Source organism: Aptenodytes patagonicus, chromosome 1, assembly GCF_965638725.1.
Source record: "Aptenodytes patagonicus chromosome 1, bAptPat1.pri.cur, whole genome shotgun sequence".
Classification (NCBI taxonomy): Eukaryota; Metazoa; Chordata; class Aves; order Sphenisciformes; family Spheniscidae; genus Aptenodytes; species Aptenodytes patagonicus.
The window spans coordinates 202,975,863-202,998,341 of record NC_134949.1 but is presented as its reverse complement, the minus strand read 5'-3'; the positions used below and the strand labels follow the sequence as shown (position 1 = coordinate 202,998,341).

General features: G+C 36.6%; 1 protein-coding gene across 1 annotated transcript in view; it reads left to right on the top strand.

The window, feature by feature from the left end:
• The window catches only part of B3GLCT (beta 3-glucosyltransferase), a 70,487-nt gene that overhangs the window by 10,756 nt on the left and 37,252 nt on the right, over positions 1-22,479 (top strand). Inside the window, exons 3-4 of the mRNA XM_076364298.1 lie at positions 1,868-1,907; positions 9,668-9,777. Coding sequence (XP_076220413.1) covers positions 1,868-1,907; positions 9,668-9,777 — 150 coding nt within the window. The remainder of the gene's footprint in view (positions 1-1,867; positions 1,908-9,667; positions 9,778-22,479) is intronic.

Genomic DNA, 22,479 nt, shown 5'->3' with positions numbered 1-22,479 from the left:
ATCTATAACTGCCATTTAGATCTAGTGATCTCACATCAAATGCAATAGAAGTATGGTCAGAGATACGTGTTCCTAAATAATTTTTGGGTTTGATGATGATTGCTATATCTACAGTAGTTTTCATAAATGAAAAAGATCCCTATTGCAAACTGCTGATCTGCTGCAGTGTATTTGGGAGACTAGGTAATGTCATTCTGTTTTCATTACTTATAAGTTGCTGTTTGTCAAATTACATTACTGTCTCAATCGAGCTGTTTAATTTTATCATTCTTATATAGGGTATAATTTATGAAGGCTTTCCTACTATTTTAGAGTTTTAAAACCTTCCCTCAGATGAAGTCAGAGGTGCCTCCTAGAATTCTTCAGGCCAAAATCCTTTTTTTTTCCTTTTTTTTTTTACGTTAACAGGAATGTAACGGGCAACAGTTGTTTTGTTTTGTGTTTTAATAAAGGTAATTGTAAAATATGGCTTGTTCTTCACACTGTGTACCACAAAACACATACTTTTTTGTTTGCATAGAAAATTAATCTTCCCATGTTGTTTATGATATAGGTTAACTTAGAATGTGGTGTATATTATGCTGTAAGATGGCAGTATTGTGTATAGTCATCAAAATAACTTGGTCTTACAAGAATTTTTTTAAACTTTATTGACCCAGTCAGCAAAAAAGGGTCATAAGCATGGATGGAATGCAGTCATTCTTGAAAAGGTTTTACAGATGGCTACCAAGGAAGTTGGAGCTTAGGCATTTCAGTGTAAAAGTCAGACCTGGACAGAGGGAGAGATCATCTCATGCAAGTAGGACTAAGAGGATTAGATGGATAAGATACTTAAAAAAAAAAAAGGGGGGTGGGGAAATGTGTTTATAAACAGGAATTAAGTCACGAGGGTAGGAAAACTATATACGAGCTTATTACTGAGGAGTGTTTGTATGGCATTTCTATCTGAAAGTCTTAAAACACTTGAACCAAGATAAATCCTACAACATCCTTATGCAATTAGTGAAGATGATCTTGATTTTACATGTGGAGAAACCAAAGCACTGAGATGCTGTTACCAGGGAGAAATTGTGCAATAAATGAAGGCTCTGTTTTCCTTCCTACAATTTTTGTAGGAAGCGCAGAGCTATTTCTCCAGTCCTATCTCTCTACCAGTCAGCAGTTCTTAAACAACACCTCTCCACCCAGCCTCTGTTATTTAGAAGCAATTGGATATGCTCCTAAGATATTTGTATGTGTGTGTCTTGGTTTCCTGGTTAACAATGCAAATGCAGTGTCACTGTTGTCTGTTCCTCAGCATTCTTGTAATTCCATTACAAATGTATGTGATACCTGAGTAAATCCCAGTGAATTCATGTTATGTACAACAACCTTTTCATATTTATTTGTCTTGATATAAATTGCTTTTGAGTCTTCCTTTAAGAATTGAGTTTCAATAGATGCTTGATAGTGGACCAAATGATTAAGAGTGTGTTGGGTTTTTTTTACACACTGAACAGGTGTGTTTTTATTACAGAGTTCCATATTCCAAACTTTGTTCTCAGGAGATACATATTTAAAAAAAAAAAAAAGACATTGTTAGTATTAACTTAAAGAGCTCTGGTATAAATTTGAGTCATGGAAAAGCATTCTCTTTTTTTTTCTTTTTATTCTTTTACTGTATTGTCTAAGTAATAGTATACAAACATGTAGAAAATCTGTTTCAGTTCTCGATGATGAAAAACTTTAGGTTTTTTATTAGTTCTTGAGTTAAAACCTCTATGTATGCATTTACAATCTGATGAATGCTTTGACTCCCTAGGTGTCTCTGTAGAAATATTTGAGTTTTTGCGTGTGTCCTTATTTTGCTTTTTCTCCTTTCTTCTAGAAGTCTGAAAAAAGTGGAACAATTAGTAAAATAAGCAGAGGTAAGTACTGTATAGTCTGTATTTGTTTTCACCTGTCATAAAATACAGTTATGCTTTGAAAAGTGACTGTGTGAACAGTGCCTAAATGCTCAACAGCATTGTTAGTTAATTGCCGATTCCCAAATATGTTGTATTTTTTTTTCTTTGCTCATGTAGTCTCATCAAACAGAAGCTTCTCGATCTTTGTATTTGCAGTTCTTGTAGTTAAGTGTTTTTCTGAAAATGTGCACTTGCACTATGAAACTGATGCATTGCTTTTTGTAGTACACAGTATTTTAAAATCAAATTTCATGATACTTAGTAGCAGTTCTTGTAAAAAATTTAACATGAAACTGAATTTTACCATTCTGCTAGGCTCTCATGGTACTTGTCATAACTAGGGTTATTATAAATTACCTGTAACAGCTTTTAATAACTTTGTAATATCTGGAAACAGGTATTTAAGAAACATGTCCAACATTAATAGGATACCAAGTGGTAAAATACATTTTTACTGGACATGTGAGATAAATTATGAGAATAAAAATTCTGCAAGCTTCTGCCTTTTCTGAAAACAATTCTGATGTCCTTCCAGCAAAAAGTTTACAGACCTGAGATAAGGACTTGCAATCTCTGTACTGTAACCTAGTGCTGCCTCTGCTATACTATAGCAGTTCAATTCTTAAAGCAACTTGGACTGTTATGGTACCTCTCACTCTTCTAAACCCTGAGCGCTTGGGTCTGCTTCTAAAAAGAACCCGCTTGACCATGTCTCTGTTGCAGCAGTTTCTGAGTAGTTGTTGAGTTCATTCTCACATCCAAGATGAACACCGGGAAGACAGCATGCTTTTAGTGGAGTTGCTAACAGAACTCTGAATGGTCCTGGGAAGATCTGGTTTTTGTTTGTTTGTTGGCTTTCTTTGGACTTAGTTGCAAGCTCTGTCCCTAACACAGATAACCACTTTTGTGGAAAATAATTAAGTGCATTGTCTCATTATCTCCCATTTTACCATTGAAAGGTCAGGACCTTTCTGTAGAAGCTTTATTAGTCTTTCCCTATTCACCCATCCTTATCTGGTGTCAAAGAAAGTCCATTTCCTTTTTGTGTTCTTTCATCTCTTTCTGTGGAATCTCATAGCACAGCCAGATGCTGGTTGCTGCTTTTATCGCTCCCAGCAGACCTGCTGTGTCACTTCATAAAACACGCAGGGGAGGCACTGACAGACTTTTTTTTGGCTTTTGACAGTGCTCAGTTTTCATAAGTTTTAATATAACTTCATTACTCAGGAAAGTTATATTTAGGAACGTTACAGTGGTACATTAGTGATGTAACTACCAGCTGTCATCTATTGTTTGTTTCAGTAGGAGATCACTTTAAAGCAGACAAACAAAAGTATTTTATGCAGCAGGTAGCAAAACTTAGAAACTTGCTGCCACAGGAGGTAGTGGAAGCAGACCATACTAGGAGTTTCAAGAGGGGGCAAGTCCATAAGTGTATGGTAAGATAAATAGGCAGCAATGTGTCTTCTGGCATTTCCTAATACAATAGTTGTGGATGCTGTTAGAGTATGAGGAGCACTGGAGAAAGTGAAGGCCTTGTGGTGTCCCTAAATAGTGTTTCCTAAAGCTACTGTTAAAGACAATATACTGGACTACATGGACCATTGGTTTGACGTAATACATCGTTTCTTGTGTTCTCTTTTTTTAACGAGATTCTGCCTCTCCTTAAGAAAGAATATTTTTTTTTTTAAAGTCTCTTTTAACCCATTTCTGTGGGTAAATCAAGGAAGGACTTGGAACAGAGAATTAAGTTCTTGATGGTTCTTAGTTGCTGTGATTTTTTTCATTCTTCTTTTTCAAACTGTTATACAAGAAAATTCTTTCTCCTTTATAAATAAGCTGTACCTTTGTAACAAGGAAGCAAAGTTACCATCTGTAGTTTTACTTTCAGAGTTTTAAGGGATCTTTTTAAGTGTCCTTAGCCAAGCCTTTGAAGACAGGTATCAACATCTTGATATCCTAGTCCCTGGGAAAACAAGTGTAATACAGAGAAGACTGAACTTCATGTTCTCATGGTTGCTTTGTCTACCCAGGATGTGATGTAGCTTTCTGGATTGGCTGGTGTGCAAAGAGTTTCATGCATGGATATGTTATAGTCCAGCCAAAAGATCAGTGATAGGACTTACCAATGTAGGGTCATCATTGCCATGCCATGGCAAAAAGTCTTGCCCTTCAGGTGGATGTATAGGTGCTCTGTTGGTGGGTGTATTTGTCCCCAGATGGTAGGCCATATTGCTTACCAACAGTATTTTCAGCTTTTAGAATATTTTAATAACAAAAGCAAATCTCTTCTTGAAGTGTGGCACTGGCTATTTCAGGCTAGTGTACAATGATTTCACCTTCTTTGGAAACTCAAGGAAGCACTGAGCTTGGGAGCGTGAGTTCTCTAGATTACTTCTGCAGTGTGTGGAAAGAGAGGGGCACTTCCAGAGCGTGACTGAGATCCAAGGTAGGTTGAGTCATTCCCTCTGGAAATAATCCTCTCACCACAAGAGTATCTACTAGCTTTTGGCTGCAGGGTGAGAGGGTATTTGGTTTGGGGGGTTTCTTTTTTCTTTTTTTTTTTTTTAACGTGTGTTAAATGAGAGAAGAATGAAGTAGTTTGAGGCTTTTTTTTTCTTTGATTTGATTTTTGCAAATATGGTGATGTTATACTTCCTCTGATCTGCAAATACCTGCAATATTCTGAAAGGATCAAAAGTATTTTTTGCAGTTATATCCTTTTAATATCCTCCTGGCCTAGTTCTGCATTTTATCTAGGCTCTCTAGGAATTAGTGAGGGAAGTTTAGGTGGAAAGGTGAGAACAACATGCAAGGTTTAAATAAGTTTTTTCTTTAGAATCAGAGCAAATGTGTAGGTGATAAACTTTTTTTTTGTTTTGTTAATTAAGTGTTAAGACACATCATGAGTTCTGATGTGGTAAGCAACATACTTTATGTATTAGAAAACTATGAAAGGGTGTGCAGTTTGTGAACAACTGGATACTATTATTTCTAATTTCAAGAAATAAACAAGTGTACTAAAAATGTGGTGTGTTTGGAATTGATTTTAAAGAGGTTTTTTGGATGTTACTGTTGCAAGTAGTCTAGTAAAATTGAGGAAATAGAAATATCGGAAATACTCAAACTGTGTTGAGAAGAGAGTGTTTGAAGTTAGGATGGCTTTCAGTTCTCATGCTGCAGGCCATAAACAGATAATCAGTCATTACAATGCTTATTGCATATGTGATAAATAAATAAGCACACACACACAGATGAGATTGTGTGCCTATATCTATCTATCTATCTATCTATCTATCTATCTGTCTATCTATCTATCTATATGCATACACTGCCTTTAATCCAGAAAAATCCCAATAACTTTTATATAAACACATTTACAAATTATTGTTCTTAGCGTGAGAAAAGACTTGTCTCTACTTTTAACTGTGGAAGTTTTATACTAGGCTACAATAATTTGCTCAAAATATAAAAACTAAAAGATCCTGATCTAGAGTTTCAGGTTGATTTTAGAGTTGGCATAAAAGGAGGGGAAGGCCTATAGAAGATGCAAATGGCCTAATTTTTTAAACCCAAACAGAAGCTGAGTTGTCAGACCTGCACAGTAGAGTCTCCGGTTTGTGAATTGAAGCACCAGTGCTTCTGCAGTTTAGTTTTTGTCTGACTAAATAATGAGACATTTTGTACTTTCTCACTGGAATGAAAACCCTGTTTTCATTGTACAAATATTCCATTTAGCCTTAAACGGATTGATTTTATTTCCATCATTTCTTAGGAAAGAAAAACCCGAAGAAAAGAGGAGCTAGATTTAAGCACCATTGACAGAGCTGCAAAGATGATAACCACCTATTAGAGGCCAGTGGCTAGACTGCATTCTAGTTGTTTTAAAGCCATAATTGCAATTTTTGTGGAAATGGTTTGGACCATGTCACTCACACTCCAGGAAGTATATAAATCATCATGGAATTCTGTCTTTTCTGTTGTTGCCTGTTCTACCTTTTTATTGATGTGTTTAAACATTCAGCGAGTCAGAGACATCGTTCTAGATGCCCACTGTTTCAGCCATTTTCACTCTTCTCCATTTCTAGAACAATAGGAGAGAATGGGGAAGACCCACCTCAGAATATACTTGCAGCCTGGAAATTAAGACTGACTTGGAACGCCAAAGACCTACATTCAGGCCCAAACTGCCTCACAGATGAGAATTTACATTTCTTGCATCCTGGGTGAATGCTTTAACCTCTGGCTAGCAGAGGAAGGCTATCAAGGCAACATCATCATCTTATGTTCTTCTAGGAGCTTTTTTACTCTTTTTTGGGGGGGGCCTGAAATGTTTCTTTTAAATTTTTCAGTAGGTTTGAGTTGACTAAAACAGCCTTTTGTGGTGAATAAACTTTGAAAAAAAAAAAAAAAAAAAATCATACAAGTAGTTAATTCATGCTGGTCGTTATACTGCAATGCTTTTCTTCCAAATAACAGTATTTCCTCATTGCCATCTTTTGAACTGATTTAGTGATAATTCCTAAGGAGGTACATTTTGCATAGGGTCACTGTATACTTGCTAAAACACACATTACTGTTAATGGCTTGTTAAAAGTTTTTTAAGGCTCCATTCTGTTTAGCAGTGAGATATGGTTGTGATAAGTCAGGAAGTTTTCAGCATTCCTGTTTCCCAATTTTTATTTTTTTAATTTTTTTTTTCCTGTGAACTTGCAGTATCTTTCCAATCAATGAGCATTTGAGATTGTTGAAGATATTTTCCAGATATGGAAATGTCTTAGGGAAATAAAAGAGAAAAGACGACAACAAGAGAAATAAAGTATATCAGTAGCTCATTGGATGTTAATCTTCCAAAAGACTCCATTCTTTGTGTGGCTTGGTTGACTATTTCTCAACTTGAGAAACAATTTAGGTGTTTAAAATTATACATACTTTCTGTTGACATTTTAATACATTGACTATTTCTTTTAATGGAACTATTTTACAGTGTTTATAGCAGAGGAAACTATTGCCATTGAATTAAAGCAGTAACACAGAAGTAATTATTAGATTACTCCTAGAAAGTATTCTATTGTGGGATATCACAGCTGTTGTTAAATGTACTGTAAGTGAAACTGAGTGTAATTCAGATGGTTGCATATCTGTAAATGTACTGATACTAAAACAGTAATTATATAAAGCAATATAGTTTTTGCTTTTTATCTCTGGGGATGTTTTCAGTGTTGTGCATGTAGATTTAGCCCTTTGACTCTCACTAGCATCACTGAAGTGTAATTTTAATCTTTGCACTAATTTTAATTTTTGCACAGGAAATCTAGCAAATTTCTTGCTAGGTAGCAAATAGCTGCTATTCAGACATTTTTATTGTGCATGGTTTTTTTAAGCAGTTTGGGTGGGTCAGAGCATGAAGGAATGCTGCGTGGGAAAAAATGTGAAATCAGAACTGATACCTATGTCAGCGCTTATGCCATCTCCGCAACTTTATCACTAGAAACCTCACACAATTTGACATTTTCAGTTTGTATTGGTGAATAAGCTAATAAATTGAGGGAAAAGAGTATCCAGGGGAAAAGCAGAAAAACATTTAACTGCGGCTTTGAGCTGTCATAGGTCTAAATTAACTGTTCAGAGGAACAAAGGAATGCAATCGATGGTCAGGTCTTGCACATGGCAATCTTCTCATAATCTTAGCAAAGATATTTGGGCTTAATGCTCTTTTTGTTGCCAGTGTTTTTCTTGTGATCCTTCTTCATGTGCTCAGTTTTACTCTTTTTCCTTGAGACTACTACTTTCCTTCTTTGGACATTTATTCTCCGTCTTTGTTCCACTGTTCTTCACTCATTCTACTCTATTTGCCAAGTTAGCATTTTTAACCTAGAGGTCAAGATCTTGATGCGAAACTAGGATCTTTTAGGTTGACTTGATCTAGGATGCAAGAATATACATTTTAAAAATAAATATTGCATTAAGTAAAACTTGAATTTATACTGCAGTGAAACTGGAGATGAAAAGTGTTGAAATACTCTGCTGCCTGACAAGAAGCTTCACGTGCTTCCTCTAAGATGCTCTGTGCTTGGGATGTTTATCTTCACACAGATACTGCTCATAGTAAAATCTGGCAGCTTTCAGTCAGCCGTGACTCTCTGGGTTTTCTCTACTGAACTTTCATCCTGGTCTGTCTTCAATTTGACATCTCCTATATCTCATTGAAAGTTTGGTTTCAATGGAATACCGGTAGCTGTTCTTAGAAAGCTCTCCTTGAGGTTTTATATCTTTAATTTCTCCATCAGCTTTCATAATGTTGCTAATAATGGTGGTCTTGAAGTTCTGCTTTTCTGAAATTTGACTCCTACATCTTTTTTGTTACCTGTATAATTTTTTTGGTGTGCACTTTGTTTCTTCTCCACATTTTTTGACATTCTGTACAGATCCCATGGGACTTCATCTTTGACTTCTTTCCTTTTGGTACTGTCCTGTCTTGGAGTGATGTCATCTGTAAAAATTAACTCAGCAGCCTTTTCTGTGCTCTCCTTGAATTAACTAGAATCTGTTATCTCTTATGCCTGATCTGTCATCTCGAGTGACAGAATTTAAAAGGCAGTTCTCAATCCACGCCCACCTCCCCACAAGTCGTCTAGTTATCTCCTTGAACACGGGACATCATTACTGTCTTATTTTTCCTTAGGCAGTAATTGGTCAGTGACTTACTTGTACCTCTTAAGTTGTTATACCCTGAATTTCCTCACCTGCACACTTTCTGCATAGTATCTATAAAGTTCAGCGTTTTCTGGCAAACCAAACAAACTGCAGTATAGTGTCTCTTCATAGGTTGCTACTTAGTTATGGTCTTGTGTGGGTTATGCAGCATAGGTCAAACTTTTTAAGAATTTTGGAAGGGGCATCTGTCCTCTTCTCTTCCTTTCACCTTCTCATCCTCTGCTGCGTTCTGCTTCTGAATGGATCAAATCTGCCTGTTTTTCTTAGCTTTCAAAGTGCTGAGAGATTATTCTATCTACTATCGTAAAGAAAATTTGGCTGTCTTCATGGCTATCTCCATGGTATCAGCCTTCATCACCTACTTGTATTTTTTAATAAGCATTTTTTTCCTGTCCGTAAATGTTTGCAAAGCTACTTCATTATTTTCTTTTAAATTTCTCATAGTCTCCTCTCCTGTTGAAAGTTCTTAACTATGGTGCCTTTAAACACTGTGAGCACACATTTGAGGTGTTGATGCTGTCTTATCAGATAAAAGTAGTACCTCATTGTTCTCATCTCTCTCCATCTGATGTTTGTTTCTGGGTAGGGTTTTAAGCTCTTTATTGAGGAAGCATCTTTTCCATTTCGTGTTCATCCATTCCCTAGCAAGGGGAGATTCTGGTCTATGACTAGCCCCTTTTAACTCTGGTAATAACAAGTGCTGGTGTATTGGAGAAAAAGGAGCTTAATGAATGTGGCTACTGTTAACTGCAGGCATAAGTTTCTTTGCTGCAGATCTCCTAGTCATGTCATACTTTTTATGTGTCAATCCTTGAAAGGACTGGTTTGGATTTTTTTGTCTGTTAAATTATGCCTTTTTATTATTTCATTAAATGTTTGTATAACTAAAGAAATAGCTTGCTATGTAATAGATTTCCCCCACACACTTGGGTTCTCAGTAGCTTTGGAGCAAAACTGAAAATAACTTCTTTTGTCTTTAAATCTTCTTATTTTCTGGTTCACAGAATTAAAAGAAATTGTATTTATCATCCAGAGTCAAAGTAATTCTTTTCATTCCAAGAGAGCAGAAGATCTAAAAAGAGATATTTTAAAACAGGCTGCAGATCTTGGAAAGGTATGTTTAGATAATACAGATTGCACCTTGTTATGTATGTTTTTACTGCATTTTACTAAAAATATAGTTTTCTATTGTGCCTTTTTTGGATCCATTTTATTCATTTTATTAATTGTCTTCTGTGTGCTTATAAGAGAACTATTTCAGTGGGTGTTTACTGATTGTATGCCGTGATGTATCACCAAATAATTTTAATTTGAACTATCTACCTTTTTGTATAATAACTGTTTTTGTTTGGATGGCATTTGATGCAAAAGTAGTAACAAGAAAGACTTGTAGTGTGCCTTTAAGAAAAACTCAGATGCTTTCTTTATGAAGTGAAAAACTTAATCATTTAAACAATACTTAGAATAATTTTTAGGTGAGTATTTTATTGGAGCCAATGAAAGATGCTGTAATGTAGATTTTGCCTGAATTCCATTGCACAACTCTAGCATCGTGGCAGTAGAGCAGCAATGTATGTGGACATTAAAATCCTGACACAGGATTCCCTACTTCCTACAGCAATAGTCTTCCACACCTCTGTTACCCATGTCGGTATTGGCTCCCTCCCTGGTGCAGTACCTTCCCTAACTACTCCTTGTTCCTCTGCCACCCCAGTGCAGACTGAGCACTCTGCCTCTCGCCTGCTGGTGGGCTGTGCTGGCCTGGGAGCTGCACGTTGTACAAGTCTGGTTTTGACTTAACACTCTAACACGAAATTTTACTTGTAAAGCTTTAGCCTAGAGAGAAGAGATTTTTAAGAGATTAACATTGAAAGTTAAGTGTACATAAACGATGCTTTATTTTCTTTGTCTTTAATAAAAATAAGCAAAAAGTAAGAGGCATACATCCCCTGATATGGAATAGCTTGCTGTGAAGTTATTTGACCTATTTTTCAATTCCGGGTTCTTCGTTGTGAAGGAAAAAGAAGTCTGATTTAAATTGTCTTATGTATCTTGGCCTTGGAGTGCCTAAATCAGGTTCCTGGACGGTTTAGGCTTAATTTATCCAAGCTTATCAAACCTGTTGTAATTAAATCCATTCTAAGTGCAATTTTTAATCCCTTAATGAAATCAGTCATGTGAACAGCCTTTGTTCTGCAGAGTCCTGCTCCTTCAGAGTCCTCTTTGGGATTGGGGCAAGTGTTAAGATACAATGTGTGCAGAGAGGATTATGGCTTCAGTTGTTAAAAACAAGGATTTTAGTTGAGCTCTGAAATTGATGTTGCAGAATATGAATGATGAAAAGATCAATAAGTGGAAGTATAAATAGTTTTAGTGAGGCAGGAAAATAGGCATGTTTTATGGGAGAGGTAAAATCTCTTTTGTAATCAAATACTTGTACCTGTGAATACTTCTGCCTTGAGCAAACTGAATTGGCTTTTAAAAAATGTTATTGTCTAATTAAGGAGATTCCTTTATGAGAATGATGAAATGCTGATGCTTTTCTAATATTAAGATGTACCTGTTAAACAGCATTCATGGCATCTTAGAGAAGCAGTGATGGAAATACATCACACGAAAAATTTCATACCTGAAATCTGGGAAGAGGAGAAAGCCATCAAGGTACAGGAAAAAATGAGCATAGCCTGCATGTACTTGGCATGTCTTGATTGGTTTTGTCAACTCGCAATTCCACTGTAGGGCACTGTGAGGCATGACCCAATAATACTAATTATGGAGAAGAGAGAGAAGGTCCCTTAAATTCTGCACATCAACATTTGAAGTTAGCATTTTTCATTAAAAAGAATACATATGAAATAATTACTTTCAAGTGAAGGAAGTTAAATCCTTGTGTTTTAAAGGACAACTGCTGTATAGAAACAAAGCACTGGATCAAGTGCTGAATCATCAGGTTCACTTGCCTGTTGTCACAGGACCAAACGATAGATGTTTAGTCCATAAGGATTCATTAGTTATTTTCCTCTGTTTTAAAACGAGAAGTGGAAGCCAGCTGTTAATTTGTGTTATTTAATGAAACTAGAATATCTGCATTGCTTTAAAATGGATTAAATCACTCACATTCATATTTACTTTACATTAATCTTTACAAGTAATTTGTCCATTTATTTTCTTTCACTGTGTACTTAAAACATTTTATGTGAAACTAATCTATAATTCCAGTCACCAGTAGATGTCAGTATTGTGTTCATGCTTAAAAACATATTCCTAGCGATTTATTGAACATTAACCAAAACTCTTAAGTATATTAAACAACGGCTAGAACATAGCAATAAGAAAATTCTGTAAGATTTTTACCAATTTTCTTACTCTTCTGAGATTTCTGCATTTAAGAAGCTCTGTAAACTAGGCCTTCCTCAGAAACACCAGATAAGAATCATGAAGCTGTCACAGTATGAAATGATAATATTTGGGACTGTTCCCTTTCTAGCTTCTTAAAAAATTGAAAACCAGGATTACTTTTTTGGCTATTACGTTTAAGACTAGAAAACAGGTAAAATACGGTTTTTGAAAAATGATAGATTTTGTCTGAAATACTGTTTTAGATGCAGTTAATGCTATTTAATTGCCTGGCATCGTGACATTATTTTGAAGACAAAGGTCTGTGTATTTCTTTATGAAGACTGGTCTAGTAGAGTAAATGCCTTCCCCCCCCCTGCCCCCCCCAGGGGTTCTTATATTGAACACCCTCAGCCAATTCATTAAGTTCAAAAAACTTTTATTTTTCCTGAAAAGCCTAGAGATTAAATGTTATCCTATGTATATTAACCAGAAGAAATACAGCAAATTAGTAATATTCATTATGGACTTTAAAAAAAATGACAAAACAATCATAGAATCGTTTAGGTTGGAAAAGACCCTTAAGATCGAGTCCAACCGTAAACCTAACACTGCCAAGTCCACCACTAAGCCATGTCCCTAAGCACCACATCTACATGTCTTTTGAATACCTCCAGGGATGGTGACTCAGCCGCTTCCCTGGGCAGCCTGTTGCAATGCTTGACAACCCTTCTGGTGAAGAATGTAAGAATAAGATTTTAAGACTGATACCATGGAGTATTGGAAAATGAAAATGAGTATCACATACTTCCATATGAATAATAAATGATGTGAAGTATGACCTCTGTTTTATAGAAGCGTTGTAACTATAATTTGCAGTATTTTTACTATTAGGCTTACTTTGTTTTGAGCAAAATCCTATATTTTGTACCATCTCATAGAAATGAAGTTTCACAGATTTAAACTATCCCTACGTATAAAGGGGAATATTGCTCATCTGTGAATTTGAGGACTATTACTGTAGTGATTATTAACATCAGTTTAAAAGAAACAAGTACAGTCAAAAGTATGGAACTGTTCATAGGAAACCTCCATATTATGTTGCTTGAGTAAGTACTTGCTTTAGTTAACATCTTAATTAAATTTTCATAATATTGTTTCTTTGTCAATCTCCCGATTTCCAGTTTTTCCAGTGAAAATAGGTGACAAATGTTAGGAGCATCCTATAGTTGTGTACTTGTTTATTTAAAACAATTTTGCAAAATCCTGTTTCCTGAAGCGCAGCAGGAGCACAAATGATCAGAAACCCAGCTGGCCTACGCCACTGGTCTGTGCCTCGGAAGTTCAGTCTCTTTGTTATGTTACAGGATCATGCTTACAGAAGGTTCTATTTTTCTGCTTCCAACACATATTGACTGTAACTCAGTATCCTAGCTGCTGCATCTATAAGGTTGAAAAGCCTCTTGGTGCCTATCTCGGCTTTATTTTATTATGTCATTAGAGTCATGGCCACAATATCTGTTGCCAAAGTGCCATTTGCTGTTGAGCATGGCATATGTGCTTTAAAAATCTGTTATTTTTAATTACCTAGGCTGTACTGATGGCAGCATCGCACTATTTCAATAATATGGAAGATTTCTGTGTTAAAGTGTTAGAGAGGGAAAAACAAGTATAATTAGCTTGCTTGAATTTTAATGTATATATGTTAAGCTATCACCATATTCCTATCTGAAATGATCTGTTTCCAAGTTGTTCCTGCTCATGTTTTGGCCATCTGTGAGAGACGGCTTTTCAGGGAATTTGTAGTCTGTATCTTTTTTTTCTTAATTTGCCAGTGGGACATGCATTTCTTTTCTGGGTTTATTAATGTATTCTGAAGTTCTTCCTAGCTCTACTTCCACATCTGATTTCAGGTGCTGGAGTGAAGCTAGCTGAAGTTCTGTTGTCGAAAAGCCTCCTTAAATATTCCTCTATTATTGTTTGATACTATTCCCACGATAAATTCTGACATCCATATCTCACCAGAAAGAGATTTTGAAATACTATCAGGCTATGATGGAAACAACTCTGAAAATGTGTCTAGTTTTTTCTTGGTCCGTAGTAGTAGTTGCCTTATTTTATTCCTTGTTAGATGTATTCCACAAATGAACAGACATACCTTCCTCTTCCAGATCTACAACAAGATGTAGAGCTAAAATTTCCCAATGGTTCTGAGTCTTGGAGCAGGTCTGAACTGTTCTGCATTTTACCCTTACTGTAAAGCTTACATGCATGTTAATAATGCTGTGGTTATAAAATCTAGTGGAAGGATTTCTCATTCACTGCGACAGAGTTGTTTAAATTGATCTATATATTTAGAAAAGTTATTCATAGACTTAATTTGATGGAGACCTTTTAAAATTAATACCATAAATGAAAGCAATCTGTAATATATCTGTTGCTTCAATTTCCAGATTTCTTGCTCAAATTCTAGATTCTAGTCTGAAAACCCGTTTTCCTCCTCTCCCTCCTATAACAGCGCTTCCCATGCCATGGAAGCTGCTTCCAGCTGAGACTGATCAGATGATTCATTTTTGGATCTTGCAGTTTTAACAAGGTTTAACTGTTTATATTTAAGTGAAGTGTTGGGCTACATTCTGTCCTGCCCCTCCATCTCCATGTCTACAACAGTTCGTCTTATGGCTAGGTTTTCCACAATATCAAGATCAACCCAATTTTTTTAATCAGAACAGGTATGTTTTATACATAACTTTAAATTATTATATTTCCCAGTGTTATTAGCTCTAGTGTCCTTTTTTTTTTTTTGTAAAATGTTAGTGTGCAATCTGTTTCCTTCCTAACAACAGCTTTCTTTTCTTCTGCCAGGATTTATTCATGTCAAATAAATCCTGTAGCCTCATGAAATGTACTTATCACCTTAGTTCTTAAAATGCTTATTCCTTAAGATGTAAGAGTTTATCCTGCCAGGCAGTGGACTGTTTTTGACTTTATGAAAAACAAGGCTCTTTGGCATGCCTTCTCTATTAGCTTTCCATCATTTTTCCCTCTTTGTAGAACAAAGATCAGATGCCAGTCTGTACCAGAGCTGTTGGGGAAGATACTGTCACGTCATCTGTGATATTAATCTTGTACACCACCCTACGTGGCCTAGGTCTTGCTAGTCTTTGACTGATCAGCAGGACTCTCTTTCCACAGCAAAATGATGAATCTGGCACATGACTGGCAATAGACTGTGTGAAGGTATCTTGCTGAGATGACAAGTCCTGCACTTCTCTGTGGTGAGGGCAGAGACACTGATGGGGTACCTGCAGCATCTTGGCACTCTTACTTTCTCAACGAAGCAAAGTCCCTGCAGGGGGTCCCTCATGGACTCAAAAAATGAGAGTAATTAGGGAACATGGTACTGCAGTGAAAAAGAGGGAGGAAGAAGTTCCAGCCTTTATTGGTGGCCTCCTGAAACCACACAAATCCTTGTCCAAAAGTTTTGAGTATCATAGTACCCAGTACATGTTGCTCTTGTGATGCTTTTTTCTTGATTCAGATGACAGTACCAGTAACTACTAAAAGCCCTGGATCATCTCTGGTTTATGAATAGAAACAAGATTTCTTTGTCCTTTTGTTCCCTCCCGCCCTTAGACAATATTTTCCATTTAGAGAATGAACACCTAAATATTGCCATACTGCTTGAATTTTCTCCTAAACTTGCATACTTGCACCTTGCATAATTTGGATTTTTTTGTTTAAAAGACAGAAAACAAATTAATGGATTAATTTAGTATTTTGGACTTGACCTCATTTTCAGATTCCTGTATTAAGTTTAGTTGGACCTTAATTTCTATCCAACGTTTTTTCTTTCCCCCTTTGTTTCTGTTTTGCCTGACTTCTATTTGTAACGTCAACCAAAACTTTCATATTTATACCTATCTTCCAAATCTATCCATAAAACTTCATTTCTATTATGTGGGTGCAGCTTGCAGTATAAAAACCTTGTCTCTACTAAGTGTGTGCATTTAAGTGGTCAGTGTATGAAGTTTATATTTCCCCTTCCTTATCCATATTAACATCTGCATTTGTTTGTTTTCTGATGTATTACTTTTTCTGCTTACATACATTGTCTGATATCAGTATGTTCTTGGTCGTTTTCTTTCCTGTTGAGTACATAGTTTGTCTTCATAATGCTTAATTTCTTTTAGGATTTGCATTTTAAAATGCAACTGCTCATTTTGGGGGCTCAATATTTGGGTGCTCAGCTTCTGAAATGCTTCTAAACTTTGATTTATTGAAGGGTGAGGTGCCTCCAAGTTCTGAAAAACAAACCTTTTGAAAGTGTTTCAGGAAAAGTGTACAAAATTACTATTTAGTTTGAAAAATGTATTTCAGAGTTATCTTTTAATCTTTTCTCTTCAAGGTCATGTTGCAGGACTTCACAAATTTGACTGACTGCTGTTTTATCTTTGCTTTCCTGCAGCTGTTCTCTTGGCTTTTTGTTTTAATTGTTTGATCTCTGACTTTCCGATATGCCCTTGCTTCTCATTCTGCAAAGGTACCAGAATCCTTTTGACAATTACTAGGCTTTATTATCAGCAAAATCGATGTCTAGCCCATTAACTATTTTTTGTTTGAAACTGTAAAACTTACCTACACTGTAATGCTAGAAGATGAATATGATCATCTTCCTATAATAGATATTCAGTAGATTTGAAAGAATTTGGATAATACTGCACTAATGAGATCTTTTAACAGTTTTAGCAGTGACGAATGGGCTCCTCTCTGCCCTGCCTTACACATCATACACCATTTTTATACAGCTGCTTTTCCCAGTCAAATATGTGATAACTGCATTGGCTTTTGTATGCAGAAAATTGGACCTGTCACCTTATAGAGATGACTTCTCATGCCAGGATAAAAAATATACGTGAAATTGGCAAGTTTAAAGTGCTTTAGGCAAAGGTGCCTCAGCCTCTTCTGCAGCAATCTCTGCATACATCATAGGATTTGAATGAAACCATTTCGCTAAGGTATATCTTTATTAGTAAAGAATGAGTAAGAGATTGATCTAAAGTTTCCTCTTCCACTGTGACTACTGTCTGCTATGTTGAAATTGCTCAGTCATCTTTGAATAGAGTGCCATATTTGCTGCTCTCAAGTATACATGAGACTAGAATTACTAAATCATGAAAATTAACCCTTAAAATTAGTACTTGTTAACAGTTTTCTTTGTTTCTTGTAAGTTCTCCTGAGCATCTATACTAGTACTTGAAATACATTTACCAATGTATTGTGGAAGCTTCTTTCTGTTCTCCTGTTCCTGTTCATTCTCTTCTTCCTCTCTTCTTCCTAAGTTAGAAAAGATTTACTTGGTAAGAGACTACTGGGGGGAAAGGACCTGCTCCCCCATGCGTCACATTAAGTTAGCTAGGGAGATGACTGCCTCAAACTCACTGTTAGTGAAAGATGCTCCAGACTTATTTGTCTGTAAATCTAAAAATCTACTAAGAAATGGAAATACTTAAGACTTCCTGTGAGGCTAAGAATTTCAGTAGATATTGCAATAGAAAGTTGAAGGTTGGTGAGCTTATATTGTTTCCATAGACTAAAGGGGAGAGAAAAGCAGAAGACAGAAGTAAATCATTGTCCATTTGTGTGTACAATACATGGCATTTGCAAACCATCCAATGTTAGAATAGACTTTATAGATTTTGAAGGGACAATTTGCTAATAATAGAAGAATCAACAGAGCCCCATAAATAGCTTAATTTCGTTGTTTGAAGTGTTCTTATATATTAGTTCTGGTTGAGAATGGATTTTAGTATTGTGGCTGATAATATTAGTGTGTAAGGTGAGTTTTTACTTAAAACCAAATGCTATCTTAAACAGCCATTCTAAATAATCTTATTCAGATCGGTTGGCAACATAATTATTATGATTCACCATTAATACTTACTTTCATGTCGGAGTTTACCGGTGTCGACGGCGGAGCGGGAGTGCGAATCCGGAGTAATGATGGATCTCAATATGAGTATGGTCATTCTCCTTTATTTACACTTATAACAGGGCTTATATAGTTATCTATTATGAACACGCGCTTCCTAACAACTTATGATTGGCTAATTACGGTTCCTAACAACTTATGATTGGTTAATTACGGCTATACATGCACTCACAACACCTTTGGACACGCGCTTCATAACAACCTATAATTGGTTAATCACAGCTATCCACGCTCTCACAACACCCTTCTCATTGGTAGCTGCCAGCTGGTCTCACCGATTTCTGCCTCCTCCCTATCCCGGATGTTGTTCCACTTTTGTTGTTCATCACGTGGCGAGGTTCCTTCTTCTGCCCAGGGAAGGATGGTCAAGGTCACCAGCCGTCTTTGTCAGCATATCCCTGTTACTGTTAAAAACATGGGTTGCTCATGGATCCTAGATCGTGCCCCTGCTGTATCAGCCACCCCTCCACACTTTCATGAATAATAGCTGTGTACTGTCACACGTCTGTCTTCTGTATGATTGCTTTTATTTAGAATTCTTGCAAACTGTGAGCTGTGGAGACAGTATCCCTGCCTGGTTTTTATCCATGCAAGTGATAAGCAAACAAATGGCACTTTAGTGCAATTTATTATTGTCATTCTAGGCTACTGTCTCATTATACGCATCTCTGGTAGCATTTATTATAATAAACACTCAAATCTTTTCCAGATTTTTCCACATTTTTTTTGTCTTGTTACAAAATAAGACTTCGGGATGTTGGTGATCGTTAACTCTCAAAAGGACAAAACAGGGAAGATAGGGGATAACTAGGGGGAAGATAGGGGATTCTAAGGGAGGAAAAAGAAAATGCAGAATAAATTGGTGAGAACTCTTATATGGACTAAGTTTCATCCTCCAAAGATACACTTTTTAATTAGCAAGTTCAAATACTTGTCTCAGTCTTCAAAATGCAGACTGCTGCTCAAACTAAATATTAGACTGACTTAAAATCCATGTGATTATTTTATTATTATTTTATTAAATCCCAGGTAACTGAAAGTATAGCAGATGTGCCATACTCACTTGGCACGTCTGGACTAATATTTGGACTATTTCTACATTAGCAAGTAGTTTGGTGCAATAGGAGCAAATGTGTAGAGCAATGTAGTTGTTTCTGAGGAGCTAGCACTGGTGTTACGTGACATTTCAAAGGGTTTTACTTTGGACTAGTTTTGATTTGGTTCTGTGAACTGGAGGTCCATTAGCAGTTGCAGCACATCTTCTGGTTTAGTTTCATCCCAAAGGAATACAGTTTATGCACTCTGTGATGCAAGACAGTGTGGTGAGTAGGAAAAAATGCACAAAAATGGACTAACCTAGACTGAATATATGAGGCAGTGTTAGGAAGCAGTAGGAGCTGCTTTGGTCTAGGTCGTGATCTTGCAATTAGGTTTGAACTTTATTTAGTAAATATGTCTTTTTTTTCCTAGGTATTAAGATTTATGATAATTTTGAAATGGATCAATACCTCTGGATGTTGTTCATATCTTAGTAATGACAAGAATGAAAATAGTTAGGTTTTTTTTATTGCTCAGTTTGAAAAGTCAGGACTTGACAACTCTATCAGCAAGCACTTATCGAAGACTCCAGACTTCATTTTGATCTTTGTAGCCCAGTCTAGATTAAAACAGATGAAATTAGAAGGGTTTTATGTTTTTTGACTAATTGGGGGGGACATAATTCATTTGTTGATAGACATATATTTTGAATATTTGTGGGGTTTTTTTTAATTTAGTAGTTTCTTGAGTCTTCTCATGTCCTGGTCATCTGAATTATGATCTATTCAGGTTTTCATCTACAAGATTCGAGGCAATTGTATTGATGTCGACACATTTTCTGCTCCTGATCATGGAAAACATAGGCACACTTATAAATTCTTTGTATGACTGTTTTTCAGTTTGCTGCAGGACAATTGTTTCTACTAGTAGTTGAGGAAAATCTTGTGCTGTCACATTAACATAATGTAAACCAAATTAACACTGATTACTACTGACCACAGGTGAATTATTTCTGGATCACAAAACCCGAACTGGACCTTTTACTGATTTTCTAATTGTGGGAACTCTAGGCAGCATGTTAGCAATTGGCAACATTGTAATATGCATGCTGAAATTTACTCTGACTATTGTTGAAGAACAGTCCAGTAAAATTAAAAAATCAATGGCTACCAGCATCTTTCCCACATGAAAAAGTTACATCAATAATTACAGGTTTTTGAGACACAAATAAATTGTAGTAGAAAGCTTTCTTTTTGATGATGAGATAGTTTATTGCATAAGGATTAATATTCCAGCTAACTGCCTAAAAAGTTCCTTCAGGTACAAATACTTACTGCCTGGAAAAATAGCTACAGTAAGTTGTTGAATCTGGCATGCAAGCACTCAGAAGTCAGTGCTTTGGTTATGCATTCAAGTGTATTTTCTGGCAGCTAAGTTGTGTTCTGAGGATTTCCATACAATGTACAGTAGGAAAAAGGAATAAAATTACTTCCTCTTCATTAAAACTCTTCCTTTTTTTTGCCTGTTATCTAAAGTTATAGTCACGAACACTTCAAATCACTTTCTTAAGTTGCAGTTACTACCTCCGTATGATTGGGTAAATGCTTCCATCTTTTCTTTAATGTAAGATTTGACAACAGACTTACACACAGCATCTTGCTCTTGAGTTATGAAAGCAGGGTACTGCTATGGCCTTTCCCTGAACCCTTTGAAACTGCACATAATATATTACAAAAACTTGGTTCTTTTTTAAAATGATAACCAGGCATCTGAGAGTAGAACAGTAGAGTGTCTCTCTAATGGAAAATAGTAGATTATACTTTATTACTTTAGGCTCTCTGAGGAGCAAAAGACTACAAAATGTCTATTTATTGGATATTATGCTTTGTTAGCAACATGGTTTTTTCTAAAACCTTATTGCAGCCTTTCACTACTTAAAGGGGGCTTATAAGAAAGATGGGGACAGACTTTTTAGCAGGGCCTGTAGCGATAGGACAAGGGATAATGGTTTTTAAACTAAAACAGAGTAGATTCAGACTAGGTAGAAGGAAGACATTTTTTACGCTGAGGGTGGTGAAGCACTGGCACAGGTTGCCCAGAGAGGTGGTGGCTGCCCCATCCCTGGAAACATTCAAGGTCAGGTTGGACGGGGCTCTGAGCAACCTGATCTAGTTGATGATGTCCCTGCTCATTGCAGGGGGTTGGACTAGATGAGCTTTTGTCATGGTTTAACCCCAGCCGGCAACTAAGCATCACACAGCTGCTCACTCACCCTCCCCTGGGATGTGGGAGAGAATTGGGGGGGGGGGGGGGGGGAGTAAAACCCATGGGTTGAGATAAAGACAGTTTAATAGGGAAAGCAAAAGCCGCACGTGCAAGCAAAGCAAAAAAGGAATTCATTCACTACTTCCCATCAGCGGGCAGGTGTTCAGCCATCTCCAGGAAAGCAGGGCTCCATCACGCGTAACGATTACTTGGGAAGACAAGCGCCATCACTCCGAATGTCCCCCCCCTTCCTTCTTCTTCCCCCAGCTTTATATGCTGAACATGACGTCATATGGTGTGGGATATCCCTTTGGTCAGTTGGGGCCAGCTGTCCCGGCTGTGTCCCCTCCCAACTTCTTGTGCACCCCCAGCCTACTTGCTGGTGGGGTGGTGTGAGGAGCAGAAAAAGCCTTGACTCTGTGTAAGCACTGCTCAGCAGTAACTAAAACATCCCTGTGTTATCACCACTGTTCCCAGCACAAATCCAAAACATGGCCCCATACTAGCTACTGTGAAGAAAGTTAACTCTCTCCCAGCGAAAACCAGCACACCATTAAAGGTCCCTTACAATGCAAACTATTCTATGATTCTGTGAAAACAGCTTGAAGGGAAAAATAGAGTAAAGGTTAAAAAGGCCATGACCATCTTGGAGAAGCTCCAAAATAACTGACTTGTTAAACAGAAGCAAAGTACTTTTGTAACAGTTGTATTGTAAAGTAGTACTTTAAATCATTTGTGGGTTTTATTTGAAGGGGTATATTGAAATAATGTTTTGCCCTTTATTTTTGGACTTGATGCTCTGATAAATATTGATACTTATGTCTTTAAAACATGAAAAATATTTGAAATGTGCATTGTAGTTTTCAATGCTTAAGCAAATTGTTAGAATATGGAGAAGATGTAGTGTACAGCGTAGTATTTGATGATGGCAATTCCTAGCAAACTGACTAACCCACTGGGTTTAGAGGCAGGAGATTTGCTCTTACTTTCTGTCATTTTAGAATGTCTGTCTACAGAAGTGGCATGTTTGAAAATAAAGCTGTAGGGAGACTTCAGTGTGTATTCCACAGCTCTACTTTGTCAAAGTAGTCATAACGGATGACTGGAAGAGCTTGGCTTATTTAACCTCCCAAGGGAGGGCTGAGAAGAGGGTAGATAGGCTAGCTCTGAATGTGTCTTAGGATT